The sequence below is a fragment of the Chionomys nivalis genome, chromosome 7 (genome assembly GCF_950005125.1).
Source record: "Chionomys nivalis chromosome 7, mChiNiv1.1, whole genome shotgun sequence".
Taxonomy (NCBI): domain Eukaryota; kingdom Metazoa; phylum Chordata; class Mammalia; order Rodentia; family Cricetidae; genus Chionomys; species Chionomys nivalis.
This window is the reverse complement of record NC_080092.1, coordinates 15,587,789-15,601,608: the sequence shown is the minus strand read 5'-3', so window position 1 is coordinate 15,601,608 and position 13,820 is coordinate 15,587,789. Positions and strand designations below refer to the sequence as shown.

Here is a 13,820-nt window from a genome sequence, read left to right as displayed (position 1 = left end):
AGAGGCGGGAGAGGTCACAGGATGCAGCTATGGTCACAGAGCCCCAGGCGCAGCACATGAGCGGGGCCCTACATCCCTCCTATCCTTTCATGCTTCTGCCCCAGGTCCCGTCCTGGGTTTCCTAACCCAGCAGACAGAGGTTCCACACTTCCTCAGCTGGCCCTGCTGAGGCCCGGGATTGGCAGGGACTACAGAAGCAGGGCCATAGGGGATCAGCATGAATCTGTGATTTTTCTAGTGTGGCCCACCATGATGAATTTTGCTAACCTGTAGAACATAGAGACCCTTCACGCAAAGCTCCTAGCTGTTTCTCACCTCCTGCCACAAAGGTATCTCTACCTGGCCAAGCCACTGGCCCCACTCTCATGCAGCAGCTTTGCTTTACTTACTTGTTTTTCAGGGGTGGGCTCCAGAGCGAAAGCAAATTCTAGAATGAGCAAATCAGCCTGTGTGAGTGTGGCCATGCCCTTGGCTACAAGACTACATTTGTATTTTAATGCCTTGCTTATTTTGCTTGCTTACTTTGTCCACACCTGTCACTCTAGACGAGTGGGTGGGACTACTGTCACTGCCGCTCTCCCCCTTTGTGGATTTTTTTCTTCCTCTCCCTTCTCTCTCTTTGCCCTCCCTTCCTTCTTTTCTGCCTTCTCCCAGCAAAGCCAGACCTCTGTACACTGAGTGGGGGCCAGCTCTGTGAAGGAGCTGGGGATGCATTTGTGTCTGGGTGGCAGAGGAAAGGGCAGGAAGGCAGCACCTGCTGTGAGCGGGTAGCTGAAGCAAGCCAAGGTGCAGAGGGACCTCAGTGAATGGGCAATTACTGTGCATATCCAAATATAAGACAGTCTATACTCTATCTAGACTCTAGTAGAGGGCCACCTCCATTCTCCCCAATAGCCCATGCATGTAAAGCTGAATAGTCCAAAAACCAACAGGGAAGCCGGATGGTCAGATGTCCACTTACAGGGTCAGGGTCTCACTTACACATCCATATTTTAAGTTCATGTTATTGAGCACATTAATATGGAATTCGAAATCTTTAAGAAATTCTTTGATCCAGTGCTTTCCTGTGGGGTTTGTTGCTGTGTCACCATCATGGCGGGGGCAGTATTTCCCAAAGGACATCTTCACGGGCTGGAGAGGCTCACTCAGTCTGTGCCTTTCAGACCCATGAATGCCATGTGGACACCTCCTGCACTGCACTGGGTCAGAAAGAGGCTCGGTGGCTGCAGATGACACACAGCCACTCGTTGGAGCACTCTGAAAGCGGTCTTTAAAAGGCTGGTCAAGAGCTCCCTCCCTCTCTGCCATCATGGAGTCCTTTTGCCTTGAGTCCTTTTATCTGAGTGAAATTCCTCAAGTCCTTTTATAGCAATGGCAGCCTCTATAAGCACCCCAGGCTCACAGAGAATGAAAGCCCACCCAGCCAATGTACCTTTCCCCCATCAGAGTTTGGGGTGAAAAACATAAAGAATTCAGAGCACTTGTAATTGAGAAAAAGAAACTCAGTACAGAGTAGGTCTGGATGCACTTCCTGGAGGGGATGGGGTGGGGACGTCTGAGAAGCCAAGGAACAGGCTCTCCTCGGAACACCCAGGTTCTTGGCACAGTTTCTGAAGGAGCTTGCCCTCAGACACTGGAAGATAGGTTTGGGCATCTCTTCTACTCACGGGGCCTCAGTTTACCCTATCTGTGACCTGGAGACGATAACCCTGCTTTGACGGCGGCGCTAGGAATACACAGCATAGGAGAAACTAGAGCAAAGGTTAGAGACTGGGTCTCCTAACACAGTTACATCTTCCCCACCTTGGTGTTCCAGCCTACGAGTCTGGACCAGAGAGGCACAGGCTAGCTGACTTAGGTGTAAGAGAGTAGCCAAGGCTGAAAGGTTCTGAGAAAGAAAACCTATGAGGTGGCCTAATTCACGAGAATTCCCCCCCCACACACATACATTACCCACCTCTCACACAACCCCATTCTCCCCCAAACCTCCTACCTAACACCCTCCATGTTGTTGCTGACTTTGATCATTGTGTGATCTTTATGGCTAATCTTTCCTATACCAACCACTACTGTTTCTTCCTTAAGAGCAGAGACTGTATCTTGGAGCTCCTCACAGGGCCTCGTACATAGGCTGTAGCCGGTATTTTGATGAAGGGGGGGATAGTGAGCTAATGACTGAGTCGACACCCCTCCCTATCCTTGCATGCCACCGAAGTCTCTCCTAGGTATGTGGCCCAGAGAATGGAGAAGTTCCCAGGCTCCACAGCTCACCCTGGCTGGACTGCCATGGAGTCCTTGACACTGTCCTGCGCGACCTGCCCGTGTGACCATCACCCTTGGAGTCGGCGCACGGCCCAGAGTGGCCCAGCGCCCGGCAGCCCCTCCCAAGGGGCAGAAAGAACCCGCGCAACCCGTGCGGGAACGGCAAGGACGGGAGGCCAGCCCCGCCTCTCCCACGCCCTGCCGGTGCAAACTTTCAAAAGACGCGGCGGTGGCGGCGGCCCCGCCCCGGCACGGTTGGCGGCGGGCGCGGGGGCGGGGCGGGCGCGCCCGGGCCGGTGGCTCCGCCTCCTCTCGCTGCCGCCCGCGCCGCCCATCTGCCGCCCGCCGGTCGCCCGTACAGCGGCAATGCCCCGCAGCCCGGCCTCGGCCCCCGGCCCGCCCAGCTAGCCCCGCGCCGGGACTCTCGGAGCAGCGATGGGCAACACGGTGCACCGGACCCTGCCAGGTACGCGCAAAGCCGCGCCCCGAGGTGGCGCGGAGCGCTCGGTCCTCCCCGGGCAGCCCCAGCCTTGGAGCCCCGGGTGCACGCGGGAGTCTGGCTGCCTGAGCCTGATGCCCGGAGCCGCACCCCAGACAGGCCGTGCAGACCCCGCCTGGTTCTCCTGGCCTTGGCCGTGCGCCCTGCGCCTTTGTTCCAGCCCGAGGTCGCTGAGGAGCAAGCCGGGGGCCATCGGGGCTTCCCACGGCCGGAGCCTCCAGGGGGTCTTGCGGGTCGCGGGTGTCCCGGGTCCCCGCACGCAACCCGCAGGCGCCCCCACCACACGTGCTACTTCTTGGCGGCGTTCCCACGCGCGCCCGGCTGCGCCCAGCTCGGGTGTCCGCTCAGCTGGGGGTTCTCCAGCCCCATCTGAGCCACTGCTGCGGAGCGCATCGCCCCCTAGTTAAAGGAGCCCTAGAATTTCCCAGACTGGAGAAAGACGGTGGGCGAGGGGCGTGGGGCGGGCGTGCGGAGGCTGGGGACACCACACCTCGCTGAAAATACCTAGTGATGGTAGAACAGGTCAGCTCGCCGAGGCTCTGGGCCACTGCCTGTCTGCAAAGAAGCGTCCTCGTAAGGAAGGGCACCCAGATTTTACACATGAAGAAGTTGAAGCTCAGAACATGAGAAATGACCCGATACCAGGCAGTGGTGGGAGACTATAAGGGCCCTGTCAGCCGTTTGCCACCCACCCACCCCCACCGCCTCAAATCGTCGGAAGTATTTGGGTATAAACCTGGGGCAAATTTTGGGGCAAAGGCTGAGTGTGTGTGTGTTTGGTGGCGGGTAGCTCAGAGAAGCAGCAGGTTGGCTGTAGGTCGGATTCAGGGCAGCCCAGCTGACACCCCCACAGCCCTTCCTCCAGCAGCTATAAGAAAAGAGTTGTCCCCTGCTCTGGAAAGGATGGTCTGCATAGGGCGAGCCTGAGGTCCAAGGGCTGTTGAGGAGAGAGACAGCCCCTTCTACTAGTAAGCCCTGAGCAGCTTTCTCTGGACGGTTCCTACTGTCAGCCAGGTCCCAGACTTGTCTGCCCCAGAGGTGGCATTAGAACCTGGGTCTGTACTAGAGTGCAGCTGCTTCTTGTGCACATGGCAGCTGCTAGGATGGGGAGACCCAGCCCCCCATCCCCAGGGACCCGAGGTGTCATCAGCGATGGCACACAAGTCCACGGGAGAGAGACACCACTGCACTGCTCTCTACTCAGCTTCTTAATCCAGAATGTCTGTGTTAGTCTAGTCAGTTTTGTAAAAGCCATTCTGCCACCTGTGGGTCACACTTGGAGTACAGGAAGGGACAGGCAAGTCTCACCAGGTGACCACATATTGCTCGAGACTGGTACTGTGTCGTTTCCTCTGGGGCCTGGTGCTGTGAGTGAGCCCCAGACTGGGGGCTCAGGTCAAGGCAGGTCATACCATGCTGTATGTAAGTGTGGGAGCCCCCTAGTGTCGGAGGGACCAAGTGAGGGAAGAGGAGGCACCTCAGAGAGCAGATGCCAAGAAACATGAAGGGCTGTGTATTTTCTCCAGTCTACCTGCCATTGGCTTCTTGCACCTCTATACCCAGCCCCTCACACCTGAAATGCTCTTGCTTGGCCATGCAGTGGCTCACCGTCAAGCTCCGTGGACGTCTTTTGCAGGAACCCTTCTGCAGCTACACTCTCTGCTTCCAAGACTGCTTGTTCATAGGACCGTGCTGTTCTGTCACTGCTGTGACTCTGTGTGGGGTTCCGTGAGGACAGGTCCTTGATCGTCTTGTACCCCTCCCTGGCTTGTCCATCTCGGAGCCCAGTGCCTGGCACAGGCTCAGAACCGAGTGGTGGAGCGCAAACGGAGCCTGAATCTTTGGCTGAAGGAACGCTTGGCTCAGGCTTGCCCCGAGGAAGCTGTGCTTTCCTTCTCAGGCAAGGGACACGTGCGTGGGGCTCATTCCACAGCACTGGAAATAGGGAGCTGGCATTTGCTGAGCACCTGGATTCCGTGCCAGGCTCCCTACATGTGTGGCTGCAGTCACACACCAACACACTGCTCAAGGCGGCTACACTCCCATCAGGTGGCCTGGCAGCCTCAGTCTGATTTCCATGTGACACCCCCTTCCCTTGCCTCAGGCCCTTGCTCTAGACTGGTTCTAGGTATTGTCATTCCTCCCAGCCCTCTACCCCTTTTTTTGCTTTATGGTTCTCCTGGGCGTATGTCATCATGTGACACCAAGTTTGATCGCTGCTATATGTTGAGTTTCTGGAGCAGAGGCTGGGGTGGTTAGCGAGTGAACAAATGGGTTTAATTCTCCCAGCAACCCTGAGCAGCAGGATCACCACTCCCATTTAATGGGTGAAAAATCGAGGCTCAGAGAGGTCAAATGATGTCTCTTTGTCTACAGTGCTCCTCTAGTTGACAGCGCCAGAATTGAAAGCCAGGTTTGTTTAGCTCCAAAGTCTTCAGTTCTTCCTGACAGGCATTATCCCTTCAACCCAGGCCTAGATAACACTTACTAAGTGCCCCCGTGGTTTAGATAACATTTATTGGGTATTCCACCTTGCACATGACTTGCTACAGGGCACAATAAGGAAATGCCAAAGGAAGGGAGGTGCCCTTTGATGGTGGGAACCCCCTTGGCAGCTCTCTCAAACTGCACCAACATGTTCCGATATATACCCTAGACCCAGGAGTGAGCACGGGTCAGCAGGAGACCGTGCATCTGCTAAGGTCCTACTGTGAGCTTCACCCTCCTTTCCAGATGCATCTCCATCCTGCAATGTAAGTATCAGCTCCCTGCAGTTTAGAGGACATAGGACTGAGTGAGTCCGGCTCACACAGGCTTCAACCAAGCTGGGCCTTAGCAGACTGAGATCCATGAGGTTCCTAATGCCATACGGTAGTATTCTTCAGTTCGCCGGCCTTCCCTGGGCTTTATAAGGGGAGAATAAGCATATAACAGGTAGAAATGGGGAGAGCAGCTTTCCAGGATGGGAAGGGTAAGAGGAAGAGTTCTCTCCTTTCTCCTGACCAGCACATTCTAGACCTTTCCCTGTGCACCTCTGGGGTTCACCCAGCACTGGTTGGAGGAGATGCTGAATTCAAACTATAAACTTGGTTTAGTCATTAAGTTGTCCACTGCTTAGCCAAGCCAACAGCTTTCAGAGTCTGCTCAATGGCCAGCTGTTTGGGAGTTTTAGCTAGGAGGTATGCTGAGTCTATCTGGGCCACCATGGGCAGGCTGGACCAGACCTTCACTGTGTGTGTTCCAAAGGGCCATCTTTGATTTTATAGGCAACAGATGAAGGCTCAGAGAGGTCAAGGGCAGAGTCACTGCTATAGGAGTGAGAGAGACAGACAAGAGACAGACAGGCGTCTTAACCTACCACATAGCTTGCAGGTGCTAAGTCTCGAAGGGATGTACTCCTACCTGCCTTAGATGATCCTTCCCACAGAGCCCCTGTCCCCATCCTCCTAGACAAGACCGTCTTGGACCAAGTGCACCCCAGAAAGACCCTCCTAGACAAAGCAAACCTGTAGCTGCTTGGCCCTCTGCTGCCTAACACCCTGTCTGGTCACTGAGATCATGTTCCCTGAACAAGCAGCCACTGGTATCCCTGAACCATGGCTTTCTCAAGCCCTGGGAAGATAACGGTCTTGTTCACTATGCAGTAGCCAGCCAACAAGTGACAGTGGCCCTTCTATTCACACCCCCTGCCTTCTCTCAGCTGAAGTTCGGAGCTGCGTTACCTTTGTCCCCTTGACCATGTATACCCCCTCAAGTTATTAGAATTTCTTTTGTAGTGCAGCTGAGCCCCTCAGAGCCACGGCAGCTCCTTTGATGTCCCTGAGACCTACATGTTGCCGACTAATGTCCAGGCAGGCTGGGCTAGGCCCCTTGGGGAGGTCCTGTAAGGGTGCTGTGGGTTGGGCTATGCACAGAGTGATTGTGGGAAGAGGAACTGGGGTCTGTTTTGTGTGAGCGAATGGTAGAGAAGACTGTGGTCTGGATGGAACAGGTGGACTTCGGTTTCATCCTCCCCCTCCCCCACCATGAGAGCTCAAGCTGGCTTCCTGGAAGAAATTACATCGGAAAGGAAGTCCGGCTGAGTATCTGCTTGCCCTTAGGGTCTTATGTGGCTTTGTGTGGTTTGGTTATTCTGTGGCCAGCAACACCTGTCTTGTTCCAGGCATGGGGTACAATCTTGAATGCCACAGTCAGAAGGTCTGCATGTTCCCATGGTGTGCATCCAGCTTACTGCCACCCTATCCCCAAACCGAGCTGGGCCACCAAAGCACCTGTCCACTGTGGGTTAGCACCAGCTACTAAATGCTCTTTAATGATACAGCATAGAAAAGGTACTGACTTGCACTCGTTATAAAAGGATTATTATTATTGGCGGTGGTGGTGGTGGTTTTTCAAGACAGAGTTTCTCTCTGTAACAGCCCTAGCTGTCCTGGAACTAACTCTTGTAAAACAGGCTGTCCCTTGAACTCACAGAGATCTCCTACCTCTGCTTTGCACGTGTTAGAATTAAAGGCGTGTGCCACCCCGCCTGGCAAAAGGATTATTTTTTCAAGGTATGTCTTATTATTTTAATTACGTACTTGCATGTGTGTGAGATAGAGCACATGAATGTAGGTGTCCTCGGAGGCCAGAGATCTGAGATTCCCTGGAACTGGAATTACTGCGGTTGTAAACCATCTGATGTGGGTGCTGGGAACCAAGTTCAGGCCCTCTAGGAGAGCGCCAAGTGCTCTAAAATGTTGGAAAGTCTCTCCAGCCCTAACGATTTGTGTGTGTGTGTGTACTACATGTGTGCAGTGCCTGCAGAGGCCAGAAGGACTTTCAGATCCTTTGGAGCTGAAGTTATACAGACTTAATAAGCCACCCATTATGGGTCCTAGGAACCAAACACTGGTCCTCTGCAAGACCACAGAGCCATCTCTACAGTCCCAGCAGATTCTTTTGAGATAGGGATTCACTGTGTATGGTCTAGACTGGTCTTGAACTCAGCAGCCCTCCTGCCTCTGCTTCCTAAATGCTAGGGTATCCCCACCACCTGCTAGGTTCATGCTCATGTCCATGTGACAGGTCAAACATAACTCTCTGATGGACACAGTCTGTGTTGACAGAGGCCGCTTGGCTGAATGGGAGACTAGGCCAGAGCCCAGGTCTTAGAATAAGGTGTGCCCCAGATCCTCAGCAGGGAACAGGAATGGAAGGGACGGCTCCCAGCCTGGCGGGGTCACCCGAGTAGTGTGCTGGGAGTGGTAAACAAGAAAGAACACCATGATTGTGGTTGTCATTGTGGAAGGGCGTTCCCAGTCCTGCTCCTGAGGCCTATAAAGATTGGCTGGCCTGAGGCTGGCCAGGTGACCCTCTGTCTCATATCCAGGACTGGATTGGAGGTCTCCCTCCAACCCTGGGGTTCTTAGGCGCTTCCCAGAATACCAGCCTCTGGGAGAGAAAGCTGCCCATTGGGCAGTTGGCACACTCGGTTAGGACAAGGACCTGGTCTTAAGGAGCTGGGTTTTAGTGGTAGAAACCAGCAAAGTCACCACAGCGATGGTGACAGAGGAGACCCACAGAAGATGCAGGAGCATTTCCTGGAGAAAGCACACTCTATCCAAGGAAAAGAGGCTTTGTTGGGAAAGAGGGAATGGCTGGTGAAGGCAGGGCACCTCAAGGTCAAAGACCCGGGCACGGGGAGAAGATGGGAGCCGAGCTGCAGAGTTCTGGGAGCTAGTACTAGCTGGGGACAGGAAGTCTTGTGACGGCAGGACAGGTTTGCAGACAGGTACAATCTGCTCGCTAGCTTCCCAGCAGGGTCAGGGCAAGGCTATTTAATCCTCCACGGTGAAACGAGGCGGCTCTGTACCCCGTATCTGTATTTAGTGCTGTGCTTTGAGGGTATAAAATAGAAGACGAGAGGCTGGCAGTGGCAATGTTTGAAGCAGAGGGTAAGGGGGCAAGATGAGGAAAGAATCTCAGAGCAGTAATGAGACCTGCCCTGGGTCAGGTGGCTGAGAAGTGGCAGGTGATCCACCCAATCCCAGGCCTGTCCTCAGGAACCTTTGCCTCATCAAGTGGCTGACCCTTGTCCTCATCCTAAGCATCCTGGGACACGCCTTTTCTGTCATCTGAAGTTACCTATGGTAAAAATATCCCCTCCCAGCACCCTTGGCTCTGCATCTACAGAGGTGGGTGTGGTTCTGCACCAGTCAGTCTCTTTGAAGGTGCATGTGCCTGCCCAGTGGAACCCGAACACCCAGGTGATGGGGGACACCACTGGCCCACATTTGCTCACCTGAGGTCTGTGAGCAAAGCTGAGAGGCTGGCTGCCAGGTAAGAGTAGCCTGTCCCCACACTGGCCAGGGTCCTTGATTGTCTACCTGAATCTGTGGCCCACCTGCCCTTTGGCCAGCCAAGTAGGACGACCTTCCAAGCCTCAACCCCTTCCTGGCACATTGAGGTGATGATACTTCCATTCAGGTGTGTCAAATTCTGGACCAATAGAGTGCTCACCTGGCTTCTGAGAATTGTGAATCCTCTAGCCAGCAAGCTGCTCCATGCTGAGCCGGAATCAGGTGCTCTCGAAGGAGACAGACGAGTAATCAGAGCTGCTAGCGTGTCCCATAGCCTGCTGGTGCCAAACACTATTCTAAGCCAGTACACTTGTTTAACCCTCAGCTCAGGCCCCGGTAGCCGCTGCGGTTAGCTCCATATAACTGCTGAGAAACAGGTACCAAGAGGGGCAGAGGAGGGCGCCCCCTGCAAGTTAAGATCAGCGTTCTTTGGTTGTTTGTCCTGAATCATCAGATATCCCTCCCACCCTTACTCTGCTGCAGGAAAGGTGTGTTGGGCATGCTCCAGGTGACCTGTGGGTTCACCTCGTGGAACCTGCCTGAGAATCCCCCAGGTCTGATGTACATATCTCCAGCCCTTGCCAAAGCCAGTCAGGGGTGTGGAAAGCACAGCTGGGAGGAGGCCTGCACCATCCTATTGGAAGTGTCGCCATTGGCAGCTTGGGCCTCCCAGACCTGTGGTCTGTTTTCAGACACGATGGGCGGAGCAGCGTGGGCAGAGGTCCACTGTGTCCAGAGAGACAGATTTTAGTGCCAGAAGACTTCCTCATGTCAGGGCCCCCAGGGCAAAGGTGAGGGAGTGCTTGTCACCGGAGTGGCTTGGCCTAGTCATATGTCACACAGATCCTGGGAGGATAGTTTACTCTCAAGCCTTGGGAAGAAATTCCCTGGTGAGGTAGGGATGCCTTCTGTGGCCCTCCCAGCCATGAATCTGTGCCCCCCTAATAGTCTTCAGGAGTTAGACCTATTTTACAGATCTGGACACTGAGGCGATGGGAAGCTACCAGCTTTAGCTAATACAGCCAGCCTCTCGTTCAACTCAGTGGTTCATGTGTTTGTGAGCCTGTCCTGGAACCTGCACCCAGGACAGCTGCCAAGCTCCCTAATCCTTCCTCATTCCTTCTTCTCACAGGGACTCCACTGGCCTAGTGATACCCTACCTCAGGCCTGGCCTCCCACTGGTGGGGAAAGCTTTTTAATGAGTAAGCCATTTGGGGAAGTGGAAGGGCGGGGGCATTTGGCTGTGGGCTGGCCAAGTGCCCAGGGTATTTTGTTTACACCCCCGGCACCACCCAGTTTATACCACAGTATGGCCCTTGGGCATTTGCCTTTCTCCCCTTGGCCCCCCAGGATGATGGATTTATGAGATGGGTAGGCACACTTCCACCTTGTGCCTCCAAAGCTGGGCTCAGTAACTTTCCACTGTAGGCCACAGGCTCCTTGGCCCTCTGGAGAGCTTCCTTTCCCTCAAGGTTCTTGGTGTTCAAGGGCAGGAGATGGCAGAGTGGAATTTCCATGTGTCTGGGTTTTGGCGTAGGATTGCATCCTGGACGGCGGGGGCTTTGTTCTCAGAACCAGGGAGCTCTTCACCACCTTGCCCTGTCTCCCACTTGTCAGAATGGGCCACTGAGGTCTGGAACCTGACCCAGGGTCTCCGAGCAATCACAACTGGACTTTGATTAGAACCCAGGAGAGGTGTTTGAAAGAGCCCTGGTCTTAGAGGCAGTACTGAGTTCAGACCTCTGTCTGTGTGTCCTGAGGCAAGACAGTTGCCCACTCTGAGCCTCCATCCCCTCGTTATCTTTAGGGTGAGAAAAATGACGGCACCACCCTCCTTTTCAGGGTTCGGAAATGGATACCAGGTGGCAGTCAGAGCCCTGCACACAGTAGGTCTCCACGAGTGTCCTTTATTCTTGGACACGAAGAATCTGCACTCCCGAAATTGCTGATGAGGGACTGAGATCAAGTTGCCATGTCACACCCAACATCTCATGTCCTGTCCCATGGAAACAAGCGTGGGCTTTCACTGAGGTGTGGTTTACCTGTGCCCTGGCCATGGCCAGCCCCTCTCTATCTCTGGAAATGGGCTTCGAGCTATACAGTGGCCGCAGGGAGCCAGTACCCCGTAGGAAGGAGACTTGCACGGGGCCAGCATGGGTCATGGCCTTGTAGGGAAGCAGGCTGTCCTCAGCAGCCTGTGAGACACTGGAAGATCCAGCCTGGGGTGCAAAACCAAGCACACCCCTGCCCACAGTCACGGCATCTTGACCCCAGCTTTAGCTGACTGCTCAGAACCTCACTGTCAGTCCATCTCAGCCTGCTGACCCTGGGCACTTTCCTTGCCTCTCCAAGCCCCTGCTCTTAAATCACCTCTATCTCGGGGGGGGGGGGGGGGCAGGCGCTAGGTCTCAGCCCCAGGATCTGCCTTCCAGCAGGCTCCCCTCTGGTTCTTCCCCCACCCCCACCTCAGGGTTGCAGGCCCTTAGGAGCTCCCCTCCCCCACAGTCACCGCTTTCCCTTTTTAGAAACTTTGCCTTTGTTCATCCCAAGTTCCGCCAAACTGTGACCTTTTTTGAGGCTGTGAACCGGCTGATTGATGGCTCTCACTGCCACCCCGCCGCCCCAGCCAGAATCCCTTATCTGTGCCAAGCTTCACAATGGCCTCGCTTCCATCTGCAGCCTTCTCCTTGCAGGTTGGGATGTTAGGAAGACCTGGGGTGAGCATGTTGCGCGATGTGAGTCTAGGGAAAGGGGCGGCCTTGATGGAGAGCCTGTTCCACTCCCTGCTCCATTTTCACCCTCCAAGGTGGTGAGGGCATCTGTGGCCACAAACACCCAACTCTTAGAAGGACCTGCAGGTGCTCACCTGGCAGGGTGTTACAATGCCTCTGTTCGGGGCACCACTCAGGTTGGGGGAGTGGCTGTCTGCAAGGCAAAGGAGAGAGAGAGAGAGAGAGGAGAGAGAGAGAGAGAGAGAGAGAGAGAGAGAGAGAGAGAGAGAGAGAGAGAGAGAGAGAGAGAGATTGAGAGAGAGCGCTAACACAGGCTGGGGCAGCTCTAGCCAGCTATCAGTGAGTGCTGCCAGGGCTGCCTGGTGAAGCGCCACTGGGGGTGGGGGTGGGGGGCTGGACCAGGCAGGAGTGTGTGGCAGTTAGACACGATGTTCAAAATCTTGGCTGTCTTTCTCATGGCCTGTCCTACTGGGCCATTTTGACAGGCAGGGAAGGAAGGTAAGTTCACAGTTTGAACCTCATTCTGCAGAGAGGTAGATCCAGTGGGGGCGTGGTCCGGCCTCAAACTCTTCAGCACTCAGAAGCTTTCTGGAAGACCCCCTTTGCCTGGCCTTTAAGACCTTTTGTGATGCAGTCCTTGACCCCCTCCGCATCCTCCTGCTCCCGTCCACCCTGTGCTTCTGGAAGGTTCCCAGTGCAGACTGCTTATTCTCCCCTCTAGACCTTCCCTGGTGCCCTTCCCCCCACCCGAACACATTTCCCCTGTCCCTTTTGTCTGCGAAGTGGCTCTTTCCGACTTCCCTGTGCGTTTTGTCTGTGTGTCCTTCCTGCTGCTTTCAGCTCTAATTCTATCTCCTGGGGGAAAAGAGGTGGCAGGGGAGTCCCGCGTGTGACTCACTGGGACATGGACCCCACAACCCACACAGGCGCTGGCACAGAGATGCTCCAGAGCTGTCAGATGGAGGAGGAAGTGACATACTGGGGAAGGAATGAGGGACATTCCCTCTGGCCCTCACAGCACTGAGGCCCTAACCCTGAAGCTGGCGCCTGTGAGACTGGAGTTTCCTGGGCCCTTTCATCAAGAAGCAACCTGGCCCAAGGGCCCGTGCAGTTGGAGGGACAGTGAGCTGACACTCTGCCTGGGCTCCCATCCGAGCCAGCGCATCAGAGGGGGCTGGTACACTGAACAATCCCTAGAGAATAGACAAGACTTTCTCCCCGGTTGCCCGGAGAGACCCCCAGCTCCCCACAGCTGTTGACTGTTGACAGTTGTTTGCTCAGCAAAGGGCCAGTGGCGGTTTCCAGCGCGGGCTGGCCCTCTTCCACACAGGGTGCTGGCCAGCCAGGCCTCTGAGGCCAAGAACAAAGTCCCTTGCGCGCCTGTTGCTGTGTTTGGCAGGGGAGCCAGGGCCGGTTTGTCTTTTTCTAGCTACTTCAAACCCACCAATGGAAAGGTCCCGTCTGCTGCCAAGGACAGCCAAGTCCTTGCCCTTTTGGTATGGCGGGAAACCTTGTTTTTCTTATCTCTGAAGCTTGCCCTACACACACCTACCCACGCGCACACCCCGTGTTGTTTTGTGCTGCTTGCAGCGCTGCTTTGCATTTTGACTGTGAGCAAGTATTTCTTGAACCAGATATTTCTCCCTCAAGGTCTGCAATCTAAGGATTGATGATCCAAGGGTCCAGGAAGCCTCTGAAGTTGAATGTCAGGTTCTGTGCATGGGGCGTGGGTATGTTTCTGGGGAGAGAAGGTCATTGCTCTCAGCCTGTGACTCTGCCATATCCTTACCCAAATGTTTCAGCCAGCAGAGGGCCAAGTGGGAGCAGAGCCCTGAGCCTGTCCACACAGCCTAACTTCTCCCCAGTGGAAACAGAAGGTAGTGAAAACGGACTGCTGGGGTCTTTCCAGCTAAAGCCCCAGCATGAAGGTCTGTGTCCAGCACATCTCAGGAGCTCAGCAGGGATTCCCAGCCAAGGGCATGCGCT

The 13,820-nt window shown here is 54.9% G+C and overlaps 1 protein-coding gene across 1 annotated transcript in view; it reads left to right on the top strand.

The window, feature by feature from the left end:
- Positions 1–2,590: 2,590 nt before the first annotated feature.
- The window catches only part of Neurl1b (neuralized E3 ubiquitin protein ligase 1B), a 33,984-nt gene continuing 22,754 nt past the window's right edge, over positions 2,591–13,820 (top strand). Inside the window, exon 1 of the mRNA XM_057775670.1 lies at positions 2,591–2,728. Within this exon, the coding sequence (XP_057631653.1) occupies positions 2,698–2,728 (31 nt within the window). The 5' untranslated portion in view covers positions 2,591–2,697. The remainder of the gene's footprint in view (positions 2,729–13,820) is intronic.